Source organism: Tetrahymena thermophila (genome assembly GCF_000189635.1).
Source record: "Tetrahymena thermophila SB210 genomic scaffold scf_8254446, whole genome shotgun sequence".
Taxonomy (NCBI): domain Eukaryota; phylum Ciliophora; class Oligohymenophorea; order Hymenostomatida; family Tetrahymenidae; genus Tetrahymena; species Tetrahymena thermophila.
Window position 1 is genome coordinate 366,432 of NW_002476226.1, and position 21,260 is coordinate 387,691.

General features: G+C 23.1%; 4 protein-coding genes across 4 annotated transcripts; 2 read left to right on the forward strand and 2 right to left on the reverse strand. All coding sequences in view use genetic code 6, as the record gives it.

Moving 5' to 3' along the window:
* Positions 1-87: 87 nt before the first annotated feature.
* TTHERM_00494370 (hypothetical protein) lies at positions 88-519 on the forward strand (the record flags this gene model as incomplete). Its single annotated transcript, XM_001023227.3, has 1 exon — positions 88-519. One exon carries the CDS (start codon positions 88-90, stop codon positions 517-519), a length of 432 nt encoding a protein of 143 aa, XP_001023227.1.
* An 854-nt stretch (positions 520-1,373) lies between these two features.
* Positions 1,374-6,159, reverse strand: TTHERM_00494380 (kinesin motor catalytic domain protein; the record flags this gene model as incomplete). Its single annotated transcript, XM_001023228.2, has 6 exons — positions 1,374-1,578; positions 1,635-3,625; positions 3,675-4,195; positions 4,245-4,822; positions 5,203-5,846; positions 6,013-6,159. 6 exons carry the CDS (start codon positions 6,157-6,159, stop codon positions 1,374-1,376), a joined length of 4,086 nt encoding a protein of 1,361 aa, XP_001023228.2.
* A 1,612-nt stretch (positions 6,160-7,771) lies between these two features.
* TTHERM_00494390 (hypothetical protein) lies at positions 7,772-16,116 on the forward strand (the record flags this gene model as incomplete). Its single annotated transcript, XM_001023229.2, has 15 exons — positions 7,772-10,269; positions 10,374-10,434; positions 10,513-10,730; positions 10,845-11,330; positions 11,389-11,607; positions 11,694-11,991; positions 12,047-12,381; positions 12,440-12,894; positions 12,944-13,966; positions 14,027-14,043; positions 14,096-14,391; positions 14,445-14,487; positions 14,758-14,891; positions 14,951-15,382; positions 15,438-16,116. The coding sequence occupies 15 exons, from the start codon at positions 7,772-7,774 to the stop codon at positions 16,114-16,116; spliced, it is 7,194 nt and encodes a 2,397-aa protein (XP_001023229.2).
* A 444-nt stretch (positions 16,117-16,560) lies between these two features.
* On the reverse strand, positions 16,561-19,295 carry TTHERM_00494410 (hypothetical protein; the record flags this gene model as incomplete). Its single annotated transcript, XM_001023231.2, has 6 exons — positions 16,561-16,711; positions 16,768-17,647; positions 17,714-18,364; positions 18,431-18,529; positions 18,630-18,917; positions 18,977-19,295. 6 exons carry the CDS (start codon positions 19,293-19,295, stop codon positions 16,561-16,563), a joined length of 2,388 nt encoding a protein of 795 aa, XP_001023231.2.
* Positions 19,296-21,260: the final 1,965 nt, after the last annotated feature.

The following is a 21,260-nucleotide window of genomic DNA, read 5'->3' on the forward strand; positions in this document are numbered from 1 at the left end:
TATTAAATTTAGATATATTATCTATTAAAGAAGGTATATTAGTTTTAATTATTTGGATACTTTAAAAGAACATAAAAGCTAGTTAAAATGAATAACATCTAAAAGTTAGCAGAAATTCCCTTCAATAAGCTTCCTAAAACTTTAATGAAGAGAATCTTATTCCCTAATATAGGAAAAATTGAAGTTACTCATAAAAATCAAAGCAAATTATATATAACTACTATGGCTTTTGTTAATAATTATGCACCCTCAATTAAATTCTACAATGATCATTTAGAATTCCAAAGAAAGATAGTTGCTGATTAATAGACTCCCTTAGTTGCAATTTACGATAAGGATTAAAAATTAATTGAAAAGATAGATACTGGTGCCATCGCTCATCATACCGATATTTTACAACGTATCCTAAAGGTCAACAACTAAATTAACCCTTCAAATCCTGGTCTCGTAATAGATTTAAAGTCTGTTGAAGGAGCTTAATTAGTCAAAGAAGAAGAAAATCTTAAGAACTAACAATGAAAGTGATATGTTAAAAAGTATGATAGTTTAAGGAAATAATATTTATATTAAAAAAAAGAATCAGGAATGTTAAAAAAAGTGAAAAAAATATATTTTAATTAATATTTAAATGATTAGAAACAAACATAAAATATGATTAATTAATCAAAGTATTGATCGATCGATCTTCTTTTTTAGAAAAGCTAGCACACTATAATTCTCTTGTCAATCCTTAAAGTATAAATGTAGAATAAATAAATAATAAAATCAAAGTTTTAAGATTAATTAATTGCTCATTTCGTTTGTTTTATTTGTTTTGTTTTGTTTTTATTGACTTATTTGAATAGATTGTAATAAATTATTGTTTCTATTAAGTAGAGCTATTATTTTTGAGATAAATTATTTTACTCAATTTTTTGAAAATTAGTTTAAAAAAGTTATTAATTTATGTTATAAATCATTTTAAGGTATTTAATTCTTTATTTTAAATTAATTATTTATAAATTTTATTATTCATTTTAATCAAAAAAATTCTTTTTTGGTTTGTGTTTTTGTTAGTTTAATATTAATTAAAGAATTTTTTTTTGTAAATAAAATAATATTAATAAAAAATTAAACTATTTTTTTATTTAATTTAGTGAGATTTAATGCAAAGAAGCAATTATTAATTAATACACATCAAAAATCATATTTATTTACAGGTAGATTAAATTAGAATATAAAGGTATAATAATGATTAACTTTTAGTAAGTTCAAACTCATTTATATAAATGGATTTTTTAGTTTTTATTTTAGAACAGAATCTGATTCATAAAATGAATAATTTATCTTGAATAACATATAAAAGTAAAGCAATGAGTGCATTTACTTACAGTTCAAATTTAAGCTTAGTTTTCTTAGTTTTAAAGTGATTAGAAATTTTAATGTTGATCTCTTAGTCCTAGAGCTTACTTTGATTTTGGAGGGATACCTATATTAGAATTCATCTAAACTTATTGTTGTGCCTAACCAAAGCTGTCCTACAATCTTTTTCTAGAATTGTCTCTATTTTTAGTTGATATAGGTGATTTATCTCTAATTCTATTAGAAAAATAGATGTTAATACAATTCAATAAAAAAAAAATTAATATTTTTACGTGTTTCTACTTGAAGGTTAATGGAAAGATGATTAGTTTGCAGATATTTTTTTTGAATAGGTTACTGTTTCTGCATAGTTTGAATTGAGCTATGAAAGCAGTCCTCTTGGGAGAACCTTCTTACTTTTAGCAATATTACTAGATGATGTATTTGAGCTAGCATTTTATAAATTTTAATTATTACTTGTTGGAGTTGGTGGTAATTGATTAGCATTATTAATATTATTTGTGCTTAAACCTTTTAAGCAAGCGTTGTTTTGGTTTTATTCTTTTTTTAACATTTTCATCTATTGCTATTAGACATAAGAAGAAGTAGCAGAAGATGATTGATGAGATGAATAGGTACCTGGCTTTTTATTTACAATTTATGGTTGCAAGTTTTCATTATTTTCTTACTTTTATTATTTTTAACTAGTTAACCCAATGTGATTTTCTAAAATTTTAATTTTTTGCTCATCTTCTGGATTCTTTAACTGATAATTATTTTGCATTTTGTATTCTTTCAATAAACCTTATACTTCTTCTTTAGAATATTTGTCTATATTTTCTGCCATTTTTGCTAGTCTATCTTTTAGTTCTCTCACTTTCTTTCTAGCGAATGCATAAGAATTGAGTTCAAGATCTTAGCCACCCATTTTAAAGCAAGACATACTACGGTTAGCCTTGCTTTTAACAATTCCTTTTTATTATTGCTCATTAAGAGTATGCTTCTCTTAATTTTAAGCAGTTGTATTGTCAACAGTGTTTTAACTAGTTGAAAAATTAATTAAGTTATTAGTAGATTCTTGTTTAGTTAATTCTTATTAGATTATAGAATCTAATGTTTTCATTTGCTATGCAGCGATCATCAATTCTGCTTTTTTATTCATTTGATTTACTAAAAATTCTACATTAAAAGAATCTTCTGGAACCCTGTGCTTTTGTTTTGGTGAATTAGCTTTTGAAGATGTGTCTTTTTTAGCTTGAGTAAAAGATGTTGTTGATGCATTTTTAGACATCTTTTTATCATTTTATTCATCTTAATTTTCTTATAGAATATTTGTAAAATTTAATTGTTACAATAAATCTGCTTAGCTTCTTGATTCAACTATCTAATAATTCTCTATATTATCGTTTAATTAGGGTTTTTACTTAGTAGCTTCTTAGTATTCACTTGAATTCTTTGTGATATTAGAAAAGTCAACATTTTTTAACTTTTAAGCATACTATTTAAGCTCTGATATTGATATTTCCATTTTTTTCCCAGAGCTATTTTAGATTCCATTCAAGATAGCATTATTATTTGCAAGAACATTTGATCCATTGTTTTTATTTTTTTAATTTGAAGTTTGTTTTGCAATAGGCTTAAATCCATTAATTTAAATCTACAACTACTAAAGAGTACTTTATGAGTCCTTAGACACTTGTTTGGTAGGGAAGTTAATATGCTTACTTGTTGATGGTCTTTTAGTGGCCAAATCTTTCTCTTTATTAGCTCCTTGCTAATTATTTTGTTAAAGCTGAGAATATTGCATCTTATTATTTGATTCTCTATTGGTTCTTTTTGTAGTTGCTAGATAAGAATTTTCATCATTTTAATTAGCATTCTAGTTAATATTTATTGAGGTTTATCTTTTTATTTATTTATTATTATTGTTGCTAGCTTAGCTTGATATATTTGAGCTATTTGGAAAAACGCCAGAATTATTTTGTTAGAATTTATTTGCATCCTAAATTTGGTTTCCATTCACAACTAAAGAAAGTGGAGTGTTTATTTCTTTATTTGTAATAGATCTATCGCTTATCATTTCCTTTGGTATTTTCATATAAAATTTTCTAGGATTTGAGGAGGTAGATCCCGTTTAAGAATTCACAGATGGGGAAGGAGGTATATTGTTAGAATTATTAGCACCATAGATTTAGCTTCCCTTCTTTTGTAGTAAAGACTATTATCCTGATAATTAGGAAAGTGAAGATGAAGAAGAACTTTACTGATTTTCTTTTCCTGTTTTCTAATTTTAATAAAAGTTAGTATTTTCTAAAACTAAAAATATAATTTACCAAATCCATAATGAGCTTTTACTTTTGTTACAGCAATTTATCTTTCTAGTTAAGTTATTCTTACATCTACTGCATCTTTTTTTACATTTCTAAAATTTATATGTCTTTCATGTTTGCATCAAAGTCTTTCAAATCTGACTCCATATCACCTCCAAAAATACCACCGATTGCCATGCTAGAATTGAAAGTCTATGTTCCTTAGTATTGATTTCCTAAATTTTTAATACTAACTTACAGCTCTTTCTTTTGTTCGATGTTTTTAGCAAGTTTTAAATTCATTTCTGCTAGTATTTCTTAATTGCTTTATATGACTTCTTTTCTCTTATGAATATCGCTTTTTATTTCGTTGACTTCTAAATCATCTATTTAATCAAGGTGCAACTCAAGCATCTTTTCCTATTCAACTATGTAATTTTCGCTTATTCTATTGAGATTAATGATTTCTTCTATAGTGTTTTTAATTTCCCAATGCTCTTCAAGATTCTCAAATAGCTTTTAACCAATCTCATCCACAAAGTTATCTTATTAATTAAAAATTTTAACTATTAAATTATAATTAATTTTATTTACTTTCATCAAGACCCTCAACAGAGTTATTAGAATTATATTAGTGTATTAATCTTTACTTGTTCTTCAAAAGAATATTTTCTTTATTTTTCATATCTAATTGTGTTTTTAAGTTAATAATTTCTTAACGAAGGCCATTTACAATACTTTTATATTAAGAAACATGCTCTGTCATTTCTTATTCATTTTTTGTAACACTTTTTTTGATTTTTCTAGCTCTTACTGCATATTTAAGTGTATTGATTGTTTCTTCATAACAAAGACTACTTGGAGATATACAAGCTACCATAATGCTCTTTGTATTACCTCCAAGAGATTCCTTAAGTAATCTTGTTAGTTTTGAATCACGATAAGGTACAAATGAACCTTTCTTATTTGAGTCAGATAGTAAATTAATACAATTTCCAAGTGCGAGTAAACTTCTGTTAATATTTGCACCTTCTGTTAATCTCATTCCTCTATTCTCAGTTGAGGCAGCTCTTTCGCTTCCTGCTAAATCTACTATGCATAATTTCGACTAGGTTTTCTTATTTTATCCATGATTGACTTACTCACAAATAATTTGAATAATAGCATGTGATCTTATTTTAAAAAATAGCAGTTTAATAAAAAAACACTTGCATGACAATCAATCTCAATAATATTTGAAAAAAAACAGTCAAAAATTTCAAATTCAAAAGGTCTTTTAATTAATTATTATATTTTGTAAATTAATTAATTAATTAAATTATTCCCAATTAACAATTTAACAGATCTTTGATAAAAAATATTAATAAATGTTAAGAAAAATAAAATTTTCGAGTTTATAATTTTAATTTTATAATTAATGCTTTTTATTTTAAGTTCTTGGAAATAATTTTAAAGAACATTTTCTTTTTTTTGTATTTTTTTTATATTGGAAATAGAATTTATTTCAAATATTTGAGATAGATTATTCTAATATAATTTCAATCTTATTTACCTCGAAGAAAACTAGTTTGCTGCTGTTGAAGCCATAATCCTTCTAGTGTTTCCTTATATAATAAAATTATTAATATCTTGAGGATCTTCTAAGGGATATTCTGTCAAATCTGGGACAAATACTCCCTTTTCAGGATCTTCTATCACCATAAGGTTTTCACTTTTTGGAACCATTAGATCACGTATATTTTCATTGTAAATTTCTAAGTAACTGAATTTAAACTTAATTTAAGATGTCGTTTCTTTTGCTTACTTGTGCAGTGACTGTATTATCATTAAAGCTAAACCATCTTATTAATTAGTTTGACTGTACAAATTTCCAAATATTGTATAGGATTTTCCTGCTCCAGTCATTCCATACGCAAAAACAGTAGAATTATAGCCGCTCGTTATGTGATCTACTGTAGGGTAAATTGCTTCTTGAAAAACTTATTCCGTGGAAGCATTTTCATCAAAAACTTTATCGAAGATGAACTCTTTTTCTGGTTTTTTAGTTATGTTATTTACGTTATTATTAATTCCTAAAACATTATTTGAACCTTATTATCCTCCAACTAAACTGGGATTATTACTTGGAATAAAACTTGATTAGTTGTATTATAATATATCTTTTATACTATTTTCATTAGGATCGTACACAAAAACCTATTATAGCATATAAAATTCCTTAAAAAGATATAATTTTTTTTGAATTCTAATTAAAATATAAAATATTTTTTATTTCTTAAGAAAATTAATCATTAATAATGTGCTTGCTTGCTTATATTTGTTTTCTGATTAATGTGCATTTTTCTAAAGAAAATAAAATTACCATGTCATCCTGGGCTTTCACTATACTATGGTACTTTCTAGTAGTTTGGTTTTCTTCCTTTGAATTCAAAGGTCTTATTCTTACACATACTTAAAAATTTGCTTTAGTTTAGTCATCCTAGTTGTTATTTTTATTTAGAGTACTCATTTAATTTTTCAGTGCTCTTGATTATTTATTTCTTAGTAATTATATTCAAAAAAGCAAATAAAAATTTTTCTTTTTTTGTTTAAATGAATATTTGATAGAGTTTTGAATATCTATTAATCCTAATAAAATTGAAAAAAAAAGAAAGGAATCAATCATGTTAGAAAATATGAGCTAATTATTCTAATGCATTTAATTTAATTTATTTTATAGCTTTGCAAACTTAATTTTTCAAAAAATACAATTAAATAATTTTGAATATTTAACTATGCTAAAAATAAGTTTGATGAAAAAAATATTTTTTACAAAATTTTTATTAAATTAAATGTTTTAATTAAAAAGATTGATTGTTAAATTTTATCGAAAAAATATGATTAAAATTTCTAATATCATTCTTTAATACTAAAAACTTTTTTATAAATTTTTTATTTTTGATTTGAATTAAATTGCTTTCCTTAATTTTAAGTTTTAAAAATTGAAAAAAATTTTAAAATAATTTTGTTTATAAATTTTAAAAGATTTAATTAGAAAAAGAGTTTCAAAATTTTTTTATATTTATTTCATTTATCTGCACTATTGTTAAATTATAGTTTAAGTAGATAGTTAACTGCTGCTACTTTTAAAAAAGATTCAATATAGCTATTAATTAAACAAAAATTTGTTATAAATTAATTAAAAAAAATTCTAATTAATTAATTTGAAATAATGGATAAGTAGATTGCTAAAAAGCTTTTAATATTTAATCACTTAGAAGCAAAAAAATATCTTGATTTATCTCCTTCGATTTAAGAGATTTAATGCTAATAAGATATCGAAAATGCTTACATTTACTATTAAAAGCTATTTCTAAATTAAGTAGAATTTATTATTTTGTAATACATATAGAATTTAAGTTAATACATTTTTAAATTAATAGCAATAAAAAGATGGGATAATCGCAGAAAAAATATGCAAGAATTATATATATATATCTATACTTATGTAAAAAAGAAAAAAGGCATCATAATTGTAATAATTAGAGGAGCTTAAGCATTACTTAGGTAAATCAGCACTTAGCAAAAAAATTAGTTCTACTTTAGAATGTATTTTAGACATTTAAATTTTAAAGGACTGCTTAAAGCACGAGAATATTAGGAAAGTAGTTTAACTTATATAAAAATATATTTAAAAGATAAAATAAATATAGATTGATAAGTTCCAACACTTTGTTTGTAGTTAAACAGGCATAAAATTAGATGAATTTCAACTAAATAATATTCTTTAAATTTGTGAAGTTCTATTTTTATATGGACTAACATTATATGATATTACTAAGTTACCAAAATTACCTTAAGAATTGTATGAATTAAAAGACAATATTGCTGATTTAAAACAATTAGATTAGTACATTTAAATCTGCTTGCTATTTAGATATCATAAAATTATCAATTCATACTAGGATGAAGATTTTGTAAAAACTTATCTATTCATAAGTTATCAAACAATTAAATTTTTTTATGATAGAGCAATGTTTTTGATTTGCTCAGCAAAAATAGACACATTTATCAGCTAAATAAATAACAAGATTCTAGGAATGTATTGTTAGAGAACATAGTTAGTAAAAGATATATAAACTATGTGCAATAAATTTAATTCGTGGAGAGAAAAATGCTTAGCTACAATTAAAAACCCATAGGCAGAAAATAATAAAATTAATAGCTTAATCTAAAAGAGGATATCTCAACTTATTTATTAAAAAATTTATGACGAAAAATCAAGTTAAATTTAAGTTAATAGTAACTAAAAATCTATTATAAATATTACAAATCGTAATAGTATTTTTAAAAGCGAAGAAAATAGATAAAATATTCGCTTTTTTACATAAGAAAATTAATATTAAAATATTTAGAGGCTAAATAATCCTGCAGCAACTCCTCATAAATCTAGAAAAAATTCAATAGCTGATGTTTTATAATAAATAAAAATGAATAAGAAAGATTAAAATGAATCATAAAATAAACAAAGAAAAGTAATTTAAGCTGAGCCAAATAATGAAAAACCTATAAATATAATAGATGACCAATTTAATTTTGTAGAATCAATAATCATTTAAGATTTTGACATAGAATAATAAGATACCAAAATATCTGATCAATCATAGATTGATATGAAAGCAAAGAAAGAAGCTATACTATAAACTAAAAACTAGGAATTAAAAGAATAAACTCTGAAGTTACTCAAAGGCTAAATAGTATCAGAAAAAGAATCAATTAGTTTGTAAAATGATTCAGAATTTGAAGAGTCAATAGATAAGAATTCAAAAGTAGAATGGTAAGAATGCAAACTACCAAGTTAAATTCCAAAATAAAATTAATTTGCTTTTTTTAAACCAAAAAACAAAAATCCTCTTTATAATTGGTTTTAAAGCATCCAAAATTTTAACAAAATTAATCTATAGCAGTAATAAGAATAAGAATAAAAGTAAGATTGCATATTTGAGAAATCTAAAAGATTAATTCTTAATAGAATTTAGGATTTATCTAATGAAAAAAGAATGCTTCCTCAAAGTAATATTAAGATTGATTAAAACAAATTGTAGAATAAATTATCTAACATCAAAAGCAACAATATTTCAATGCATAAAAATAATATGAATAGTTCGAATATTAAAATTGATGTTTAAGGCAATAATGTGTGTGTTAGAAAAAAATAAGCATCTTTAGATTTTTAAAATAGAATAAAAACAAAAACTTAGCATGATATATCTCCATACTAGTCCTTTCATCAAAAAAACGTATAGAAGAGATATGATTTGTTTAAAAACTAAGAGAGTAAACCAAAGAATCCTGTTTTAGAAGTGGGAGTTGCTATATCTTAGATCAAAGCTAGTTTAATTGAAATGGAATACATAAATAGTACTTCAGAAAGTAATGATATATATCAAACTAACATAACAGATTAAGTTGACACAATAATAGAGGATGAAAATATCTCTAAAAATTCAGTTCTTTCCTCTTCTCATAATTAATATTAATCATCTTCTTCTTTATTTAAAAGATCATAGTCTTAAATAAATTTAAATTAAAATTACATTTCTTAAAATTAAAATATTAATTAAACTTCAGAGTAAGAAAAAAAAGAGTAATCATAATTAAAATTTTACAATACAAGCTAAATTTTGCTTAATATTTCATCAATCAATACTCCAATGAACAACTCTTTAATTGATAATAGTAGTTAACACTTTAATTAATCCATGTCAAATTACCCAACAATTTTAAACAGAAAATTAGTAAGAAACAAATCATTTTAGTTAAATAACTAATAGAAAAAAATTGATTTTAAAGTAGTTTCTCCTAAAACCTCTGTTTTTTAAAGAAGCAAAAATTAATAAAATTTTACAGATACTTTAAATGATTAATAAATTATATAAAAGCTAAATACAGTAGGATCAACACCAAAAAAAAGCCTGATTTAATCAGAATAAAGTAGCTCTTTATATACTAGTCAAAGAAGTAAAGCATTATCTGTAGCTGCTCTTTAAGATTAGACAAATATTGTTTGCCACTACCTTACTAATTCATACTAATCAAAATAAATTCAAAAAATTCCTCTAAGTGATAAACCAAATCTTATGAATATTTATTTAAAAAATAACCTAAGCTAACCTGGTTCTCATATAAGACCGAAGTCTTAATCATAAAATATTAACATACCGTTATTTGATAGTACTTATGGATAAGAAATTACAATGAGAGATAGAACAAAAACTTAGAATTTAGTAAAATACCTTCACTAGCAGCAAGATTTAAAGAAAGAGCAAGATATTTAAAAAATAATTTAAGAAAAAAGACAAAAGTTGCTAAATATTAAAAATAGAATTAAAAATGCATTAATTACCTAAAAGATAAAAAAACTGAAAAATATTATTGAAATAGAAACTTTAACTCACGAAGAAAAGACATTTAAGCTATTCTAAGAGCAGTTAGAAAAACTAAAAGAATAGAAATAAAATTTAGAATTAAATTTTGGCAACATTCCTAACATAAAAAAAATAAAATTAGAAGGAGATTCCTATAAAAATGAAAAAGACTTAAGTTGTTCTCATCCTAAAATTAAGCTTTTTTTAAGAAAGTAAGAATCTGAGTTTGAATTTCATATTGATTTTTTTTATAAATTAGATAGCAACTTTCTAAAAATTAGCAGATATCCTTATTTTATAAGTAAAATCGGTATAGATAAGGTTTGACAAATTAGCTATTTTATTGTAAGGATTAAGAAACTGTAGAATAATCGCCAGTAATATTTTGATTCTTTATAAGTTAATCATGGTTTAAATCTAAAATTTATCTTATTTTCTAATTTAATATTTATTAGACATAAGAAGAAGAAATTAATTTCAGTGATTCTTCGAGTATGAGTAATAGTGATGAAAGTTCATCTAGTTAAGATGACGATGACGATGATGACACAAATCCGGTATAAAATTTACAGGTAATATAAAAAGATACTTAAAAAAGAAGATTTGGGTTGATGAAATAAAATAATGATAGTAAAATGCTGAAGCTGTTCTATTCTATAAGTTTAGTATCTTTGTAATTATTTAATTATAGTTTATTAGTTTTATATATTACAAAAATTTTGGTAGTTAGTTTTAGTGTAACATGAACAATAATTTTCAATTAAGAAACTTTTGAAAAAATATTTAGGTTTATTAAGAAACTATTAAGGTAGTATAGAAATAATATCTAAGTAGTTTAGTAAAAGCGCTAGAGTTTAAAAGATAACATCATGATGTATTTCGAAGATGAAGATAATTAATAGAAATAATAAAATAAATTAGAGAAAAGTTAGAGACAACAAAGTAAAATTGATAATTAAATTTAATCAAAATAAAACCTATCAAATCACAGTATAAAAGCTAGAAGAGAATCTTTAATATCAAATTAGCAAATTAAATAAGATTTAAACTAATAATAAAAGTTAAAAACAAATGTATTTCAAATATTGACTAACCTGAAAAAATTTATCAATAAGTTATTCTATAAAATATCAGGGTATAATTACCCTTCTCATAACTTCAAATTGATAAAAATTTATCCTCCTTTTAAATTCTACTATCGTTAGAATAGCTGGATAGTGAAGTTTTAATAAAAGCCAAGAGAAGGTATTGAAATAAAATCATAAAAATGGAGGTTATTATTTTTATTCTAAAATAATATCTTATTAACCTTTTATACAACTATACTAAAGATTTTTTATACCAACGAATTTCTATGAGTCGAGAGAATATTTGGGCTAAAGTGGAGGTGAAAAAACATCTACTATATGGTCATATGCTTTGAGAATATTTATTCTATACTTAAACTAATTAAACTTAAAACTATCATTTAGTGTTGTGCAAAGATAGTATGATTTAACTCAATAGCATCCAACCAACAATAATCTGGTTAATAAATCTTTTTTATTTTGGTAAAATTTTTATTTTATAATATTAATCAAAATTAATTTTTTTAATAAAGTTTATTTTTCGATTTAATTTTTAACAAAAAAAATAGTGTAAATGAAAAAATAGCAGAAAGTGTAACTGAGACAGATTAATATTACATAGGGCTTTTTAAATTTACATTTGAGATTTTTATCAACTATTTTTGTTATTAGACAGCAAAGCCAACAGGTAAATCAATTGATTTTTCACAGTAAGATAGCTTTAATAGCTACCTAAGTCGTTTTGGATTTAAGTAACTGGCAAGAAATTCGTTTTAATTGAGAAGGTAGGCATCAATTACTTACCTTAAAAGTGCTCAAAATTCAACGCGTAAAAAACCAAGTGTTGTCTTGGTCAATCATGAAAAAGTAAATTTTAACATTCAAATAAATTGTCAATTAAAAAAAATATTTAAAAAATAAGTTTCTTAGATTAGAATAAGAGAGAATCTTTATTAAACAGCAATATCACTAAAGCTTTCTAAAAAAAATTGAAAGCATGAGAAAAAATCTTCATCATGTGTCATGTTTTATTGCTAAATAGCATAAAAATTTTTACTAAATAAACTGTTAAATAAGTATTGGAACCTAAGTTCACTAAATTGAAAGCTTTGATAAATTAAATATTAATGATATAACTTTTTTGATAAGTGCTAAAAATATGAAGCGCTTATAATCTATCAATACAATTAATTTACCTATTTAAACGTTCACAGAAGAAGGAGTTCATCCACGTTATATTTTATAAGAAGTCAAAAAGTAATTTTTAAGATAATGTAAATATATTTATTTTTTTAATTGTATTAAAAATATAAAGGTGGATTATAAATGGTTATTTCAGTAAAAGATTTCTAAGGCTAATTATGTAGATTATTGAAAAGAGATCTTTTATTTAAAGAAATACATAGCTTAAGGAAAAATTGCTCCTCAACTCTTTGATGTGGGAGACAATCTACATGGTGAATTCTATAGAGTAGATATTCAATGTTCAGATAAGTTATAAATAGATTTATGAAATAGAAGATACTTTACTATGCCAAGAAAAAAATTAATTAACAAAAATATCTTAGTACAAAGAAGATATAAATGAAGATAAGGATATTTGCATAACATAAATGTCAAAAACTACCAATGAATAATAACAATTTTATAGTTTAGCATAACTGATCAAGCAAAAAATAGCAAATAAAGATGAAAAAAAAGCTCAACTGCTCTAGATTTTAGGGAAAAAATCAAATAAGAACTCACCTAGTGAAACTTAAATAGAAGAAGGTACATTTTTGATATACAAACTTTAAATAAAAACTTTTAATTTATATAGAGCAGGCAAGTATAATAACTAAGTACAATAATAGTGTAAAGATGTCAATAAAACCAGATTCACCTCTTGTGGATATAGTTAAATAAGTTTTGGATAGTAGTTAAAGCATTATAAATACCAAAAGATCTGTTGTTTGCAGTCCTACATAAAAGTTTTCAATATTAGAAGATAGAAAGAATAGTAGTTTCAGTAGTTCCCTGAACAGTTCTTTCGATATGAATAATATTTCTTTTTGCCCTTCAGAGTAAAATACTCCTAGATCAAAGTTTAGCCCATAAATTAGAAATAGCAAATAAATTTCTTACTAGCTTAATCTTTAAAGAGCGCTTAGTATTGATTTTAGCTCATATCTCAATGAAAAGCAATAAAGACCATCTTAATTCATTTCTAAATTAAAAAAAAATTCCATAAATTAAGATTAATAAAAAATTTAAAACACAGATAGGTACAGTAATTTTAAAGAAATAAAAAAATAATCAAACTTTAGTTAAGCTTCAAGGTAATAAACAATTCTAAAAGATGATTTTAAAAAGCTATTTTATTTTTACTAATTGAGATCTATTGATCAATTGTTTTGTCTTTCTCTACTTCCCGATAACAAAGTAGTTTTTTAATAACTGGAAGCTAGAAAAAATACTCCAGTACATCTTGAAATCGATATAGGTTCTCATATAAATTTTTTAAAATTATTATCATAGCTTTTTAACACAGAAAACAAAATATTGAAAAAATATTTCCTTGAATTTGCTACATAAAAAATGAAAAAAAAATACAAGAACTTATAGCCGAAATAATTTTTTCAAAAACACATTAAAAACAATAACCTATTATAAATAAATATGACCAAAGAATGTGCTTTACAATTAGATCTTATTCATACAATTAAAATGAGTATATTAGTAAGCAGTAAACTACTATTTTCAAAATTTATTCATATCAATAATTGTTTTGCAATGAATGTAAAGGGATTTGGTAGAAGTATCATTGATTTACATATATTTATGCCAATCGAAGAAAAAAACAGTAATAAGAATTAATAGTTTTTCATAAAGCTATAAATAAGTCCATATTTATCTAAAACAGTTCTATGCAAAATAATTGTAAGATTATTTTCAAAAAAATTAATTTAATTATAATTAAAATATTTTTTAGTTTGGATATTAGGATTTAATGTTAATTAATTAAGAAGTTCTTCATTATTTAATGCAAGACTTTAGTATAAAGTATTAAAAAATAATGGTTCAAACAATCCTATAGAAATTAGAGGTTATTTCAACACCATTAGGCTAACAAGTTATAATTAGGTATTTGCATCATTAATCAATAAAAAAAAGGGCTGCTTTATTTGGATAAGACTCTAAATAGTTTTTCAGAAATAGCAGCAATACTTATAAAAACGAATAAAATCAAAACATTGATATAAAATTAGAAAAGCTTACTTTCTTTAAGTAAAAATATTATTTTTATCGTTTTATATATAATAATAATTAATTTAATTTAGGAATTTCTTTGAAAGATATGCTTTTTAGAGAGATTTTTCTCGGGTATAAAAGTATTTACTTGAGAAATCAGTTAATTCTAAAAGGATTATATTGAGGCATATAATAAAAATATAAAATTAATTTTGGATTATTACTGTAACAAGAGATGTTTTGTTTAAGTTATGGATTGTTAACTTTTATTCCAATCACTCTCAAAGAAATTTTTAGAATAAATTCTCTTTCTAGTAGCTGAGTTAGTCATTTAAATCGAAGAAGAGTGAAATTCCTCTGCTTTTTACTCCAAAGATGATTTTTTACTTAAACAACAAATAGATTTAACCTTTTGATAATTATATTCATTTCTTTAATAGAGTTGAAAATAACACCTCCTCAATTGTATTTCCTAGTAAATTCTAAAAGTTATAGATAGTAAAAGAAAGAGAACAACCAAAATAAAATTATTGTTTGTAAGTATTTTCTTTTTAAAAAGTTAAAAATATTATTATTATTATAAATTTAAAAATAGGAGTAAATCTCATAAAAAGTTTTAGAAAGTGGTTAAAAATTACATTTAGAAATTAAAAAAAACATCAAAAAGTAGAAAAAGTTCTATCAGCAATAAATTAGATTATGACCAGCAACTGGAATATTTAAAATAAATCACAGAATAGCAAGATAACTTATTTTAAGACTTTAAATTTAATGCAACATATACAAATATCAATAGATTTATAGAATTTTATTTATGGACATCTGCATTTTCATAAAATTTCTTTGCTATCCAGAGAGAATAATGCACATTATGGTTCTATACTTTAAATTTGAAAGAAGTGTTTTTTTCAAATTTACTTAGACTAAACAATTAAAAAGTATTTAATTTAGACATCGAAATAAACTTTAAAGATTTTTTGCAAAAATCAGAAGCTTAAAAGAATAAAAATTTAATTTAAAAAAATGTGTAAGTTGTTTCAATTTTTTTAACTGATATTTATTTATTATTTTAATTAATTTAGAAACCTAGTTAGCAGAAAAAAAGATTTCATTATGACAAAGAACAGTGATGTTATAAATTATAGAGATACTGCCTAACTTAATTTTTTTATATCTTTAAGAAGTATTAACATGCAAATAGATTAAATACTTGAATTAAATTTCCGTGAAATACTTAATATTTTTATCGGAGAGGGTTATTTCTATGACCAAAGCAGCTATTAAAATGCATAACTAAATTACTCAGATATACGGATGATAAGCTATTTCATATTTTAAAAATTCTAAACTGGTAACTTTGTAGATCTAATCGATGACGAAAATTCTAATACCTCAGGAATGTTTTCATAAGCAAGGAATAGTTTAGCTACTGATATGAGAAAAACTATTAAAAATAATATGGCATTAGAAAGCATATTTATTCATCCTATCATAAAAATTAAATAGTGGATAGACATGAAAAAAAGGCTATACTTAAGTGCATTATATTATACAAGAGATAAAAGTTTTAAGTTTATCATTTCAAAATTAGGAACAAGAGATTCCATAACAATTTATAAAGAAATAAAAAACATAGAAAAAGAAATTGGCTATATAAATATCATTTTGTCTGAAAAATCAATATAAAAAGATATTTTAAAAAGACTAATCAAATTATATACTCCACAGTTGGTAGATTAGTTTAATGAGTGTTATAATTGAAATATTTAAAGCTATTAATTAGATCTGCTAAAAGTTTTTTTTAAATTTTAAACAAAAAACATTCTTTTCTAATAATGTTATTATAAATAGTTAACATTTATATGTGTTTGTTTGATCAGTATTTTATTAAATTAAAAAAATATTATATTTTCTTACTTAAACAAATATTATATTTTAAAATATTGCTAATCCTGGCTACTTGATTTAGTATTTTTAGCAACAACGTTCAATTTTTGCATAATTTCTTAATTAAAAATTAGTAAGATTTTACCACAAACACAAAAGCTTAAATATAAATTGAAATATAAAATAAATTTATTAAAATTTACCTAATTAATTACATATTTTTATTGAAATTGATTAAAAACTGAATATATATTAACAGTAAAGTAAGTAAGTAAGTATGATTTTATTTGTTTTGGTATTTTTTAATCATATTTAAAATCAACTATGCTAAGAATTAATTTCATCTTAATTAGCATAAAGATACTTTTTTTCTCTTGAGAAGCCCTTTGTAGAATTAAATGTGGATTAAGAAGAGTATGCTTTACTATTGAAATCAGAAGATTTCCTGGTAACTGACTCTCTATTAGTTCTATTTAATAAAAAATAATAGCTATGGCTAATTTTACATATCTTAAATAAATTTACAAGAAATTTTCAATAAAATCATTTTTTTTGTAGTTTTTGCGTAAAGTATATGGGTCTGCTGTAGAAACTCTGCAAGTTTGAATATTTTAAGATCCTAAAATTTTATTAATATTATCGCTTTTTTCATCTAATTACTTCAAAAATAAATTTTTTTTTGTATTTTTAAAAAATATCTTATTTGCTTATTTAAGATATTCTTGCTTTTCTGAATTATTTGAAAACTGAGGTTGATTATATATATTTCTCTATCCTTATTAGCTTACAACTTATCTACGAGAGTACTCTTCAATCCGACGAGAGGATTTCTATCTTTCATTTAGAAACTTTGCTAAAACACAATTTTTATCTTCATTTTTAAGAATTAACTTTAATTTCAGCTTACTAGGCGAATAGCTTTTGAGTATTTAATTATTTTCTTTAACTCTATCTCTTAATGCTTGTTAAGATTTTTTTAGTGCTTCAATCTTTATAAAAAATGATCTATTTTATTTCATGATTATTTAATAAATTTCTTAAGTTATACATAAATTAAATTACTTATTGGCTCGAAATTTTAACTATTGAGATTCCGACATTTCTTCTTAATATCTATCCGTATCTTAAGTGTCAGTTCTGTATCTGCTTTAATCTAAATTTTGTACCTTAACTAAGCCTAATGAATTTTATCTCTTTAATGCTTTATTTTAAGATTAGATCATACAAGAAAATTCATCTTAATTATTCATTGCTTCTTATTTAGGTGTTTCATTTGACTGCTTTGAATTTATGCTTAATTAAGTTTGTTATTGTGAGCTTATTTTTTCTGGCTAGAAATGACTCAGCATACTAAAATTTTTGTTCTAATTTGCTAGCCTTATGTAATTGTTTGGTGAATCACAATCTTTTTTTAAAAAAATTTGATTTTAAATAAATATAATCATTAAATTTGTTGGTTAAAAATATCTACTTGCTGTATAATTTTTTTTATTTTATCTTTATTGAGAATGTATTTTTACTGGTGATTTTTTTTCTTTATCTAGTAAAACCATTTAACTTAACTTTTATTTTTATGTAATATCCCCGCATTCGGAGCAATGACAGCTTTTTCTTCTTATATTATCCCTAGTTACATTTTTCAAGATTGTTTTGAAGTCATTGTCATCTGATTATTTTGCTTAATTTACTTTTGGGGTTCTTTGCTAACTTTTACCATGTTTAGACTTTTTAACATTATTTGCCTATATATTATCAAAGATTAAATCAAACAGCAGAGTATTTTAAGCTCTTTAATACTCTAAAGTATTCTCAGATCTAAACTGAATTAATTTTTTATATTATTTCTCAATTTAAGCTTGGTTTTAAATATCTTTAGAAGAATAAAATATAAGTGATTAACGTCTTGATGTTGGAACCTTAGTATTTAATATATTTAAATTAAAAGCTTTTTTATTTTTCTATATTTGAGGGTGATAAGAGGGTATCTTTTACTAGCTATTCTCAAATAATATTATCTATTTATCTAAAAATATTTTTGGTACAAATCTGTTCCTTTAAATTAGTTAACGATTATCTTGTTGATTTTCAATAATATCAAATTTAACTTCTTTTTCTAGCGATCCTGAATTTAGTTGAATAAAATAGATATTACTTACATCAGTAAAAATTAAAATAATAGAAAAAATACCTAATTTTATTCTTCGAAATTTAATTTAATTCTATGTTTTATTCTTTAGAGCGCTTTCTATATAGTTAGAAGATATCACATGAGAGAAAAACCACTATTCTATAAATTAATTATATTAATATAATTAAAACTACGAAATTAACTTTTTAGTTGTTATTTTAATGGTAAATAAATTATTTGTATGTATAATAAAATATACTTTAATCAAACTCAAATGATGGTTTATTTTCTTTTTCTTTTGTTTTAACATTTTCTAAAAAAGAGACCCTTTATTTCACAGAAGCAATATTATTGGTTGAATCAAATGATTTTTCAAGAATGTTTGCATTATAGTTGCTAAAAAGACTTCTTCGCTTACTATTCAGTTCAATAAATAGTGAATTATCTGGACTTACTTATGCAGATTATGGAGATATTATAGTTTTAGCAATGCTTTACCATTGATTTTAATCGTTATTCTAATTAAACAAAGGGAATTGTTCTTTCACTATTTTTAATGTATTTAAGTTGATATTTTTCATTAGTAGAAGTTAAAATTAAATTTACTCGAAGAATAGAGAGAAGAAACATCCACTTTAAAATCTTCCTTAATTTCTTCATTTTTTTTCATATTTTCTATAATAATTTGTGCATCATTTTATTTTATAAGCTTTTTTTTTAAGATATCTTCTTATTCTTTTTAATATTTTGTTTAATCTTCTCTCCTTTACTCTACTCTCCTTTTTTGAATCCTATTTACATTATCTGTTATATCAAAATTTAAAATAGTCTTTCCTATTTCATTCAGGGTTTGTGGAATGTTAGCCGATGATAATCTTAACTACTTTTCACTAGTTTCAAATTATAGCAGGGAGCTTCTTTTCATTTTAGTATAAATTGAATTTTAAATTATTCTTTATAGTATTGATTGATTGTCCTAATTTCTACTAATAAATATGCTTTTTGATTTAATAAAATTTTGATCAAAAAATAATATGATTAAATGATAGATTAATTATCAAACTTTATATTTATCAAGTAAATTCATTATTAAATCAATCAAAAACAAATAAATTTCATTTACTAATCAATCATATTTAATTTGTTTTCAGTAAATCTATAAAATTTAATAAGTAGGTAAATTTTATACTTATTAAATTTTATATGATGCCTTTGTAATTAATTTACTTATTTTTTTATAACTTCATTTATTTTATATAATGGAATTAGTTTTATAAAATCTAATTTTCAATTCAAATAAAATTTTATTTGAAGCTTATTAATAAGTAAGACACTTTGGCCGAGTGGTTAAGGCGGCGGCCTGCTAAGCCGTTTCCCTCTGGGAGCGTGAGTTCAATTCTCACAGGTGTCGAATCTTTTTGTTTTTAAAGATTTACAGTTGGAAAAGGTGCTCAAGCCTTTAATTTTGACATTTAGCTTAAAAAAAACTGTAATTTAATCTATTTCGATTAAATTAAAAAATAGACTTACAGAAATTAATTTAAGTTTAATTTTTTTCAAAAAAATCTTTTTATAATATGAAAGACACTTTGGCCGAGTGGTTAAGGCGGCGGCCTGCTAAGCCGTTTCCCTCTGGGAGCGTGAGTTCAATTCTCACAGGTGTCGAATCTTTTTAATTTTATACCTATAAGGCTTTATTTTAAGTGAAGAATAAATAATTTATTGTTTTTAGAAAGGAAAATTAAAATTAAATTATTTTAAATATTTTAAAATATTTTATAGATTTCATTTGATAATCTGAGTGAGTTTATATAAATTTATATTAAATGCTTTTTTTCTTTTATTTGAAATTATATGAAAGACACTTTGGCCGAGTGGTTAAGGCGGCGGCCTGCTAAGCCGTTTCCCTCTGGGAGCGTGAGTTCAATTCTCACAGGTGTCGAAACTTTTTAAATCAATATATTTTTTATGAGAACTATATTTTCCTCATAATGTTATTTGAAATAAATAAGTATAATATCTAATATACAATTAACATAAAATAATTATAAGCATTAATTTTTAATAAATAAATTATATACCATTATAATATTTCATTTTAGCAAATTTTATTTTTAAAATTAATTATATTGAAGAATTAAAATTAAAAGTCATTTTTTTAGAAATTGAAACTATATGAAAGACACTTTGGCCGAGTGGTTAAGGCGGCGGCCTGCTAAGCCGTTTCCCTCTGGGAGCGTGAGTTCAATTCTCACAGGTGTCGTACTTTTTTAATTTAAATAATTTTTATAAACAGAAGTATTTTATTAAAAAATAATAAAGTATTTGAAGTGAATAATGCTTAATATCTCAAATTAAATTAACTTAAATAAACTATTTAAAATAGATACTGTTTTAAGAATTAAAATTAAAAGCCTTTTTTTTACAAGTTAAGGCAATGTGAAAGATATTTTGGATTAGTGGTTAAGGTGGCGACCTGCCCAACCATAAATATGTGATATAAAATAATTATGGTATCTTAATTAAATTAAAAATCAACAATTATAATCACAAAATCTTTATATATTAATGATATATTTTTATGAAATTTTTTAATTTTATTTTTAATTTATTATAAAATTTAGAATTAAAAGTCTTTTTATTTAGAAGTTAAAACAATATGAAAGACACTTTGGCCGAGTGGTTAAGGCGGCGGCCTGCTAAGCCGTTTCCCTCTGGGAGCGTGAGTTCAATTCTCACAGGTGTCGAATCTTTTTTATTTAAAAAACTTAATATATGATTTTAATTTATTTGTTCAATATTAAAAGTTATTTATTACAAAATAAGTATGATATGTTAATTAAATTTAAACATCAAATACTAATAATCACAATAACTTAATAATTTAATG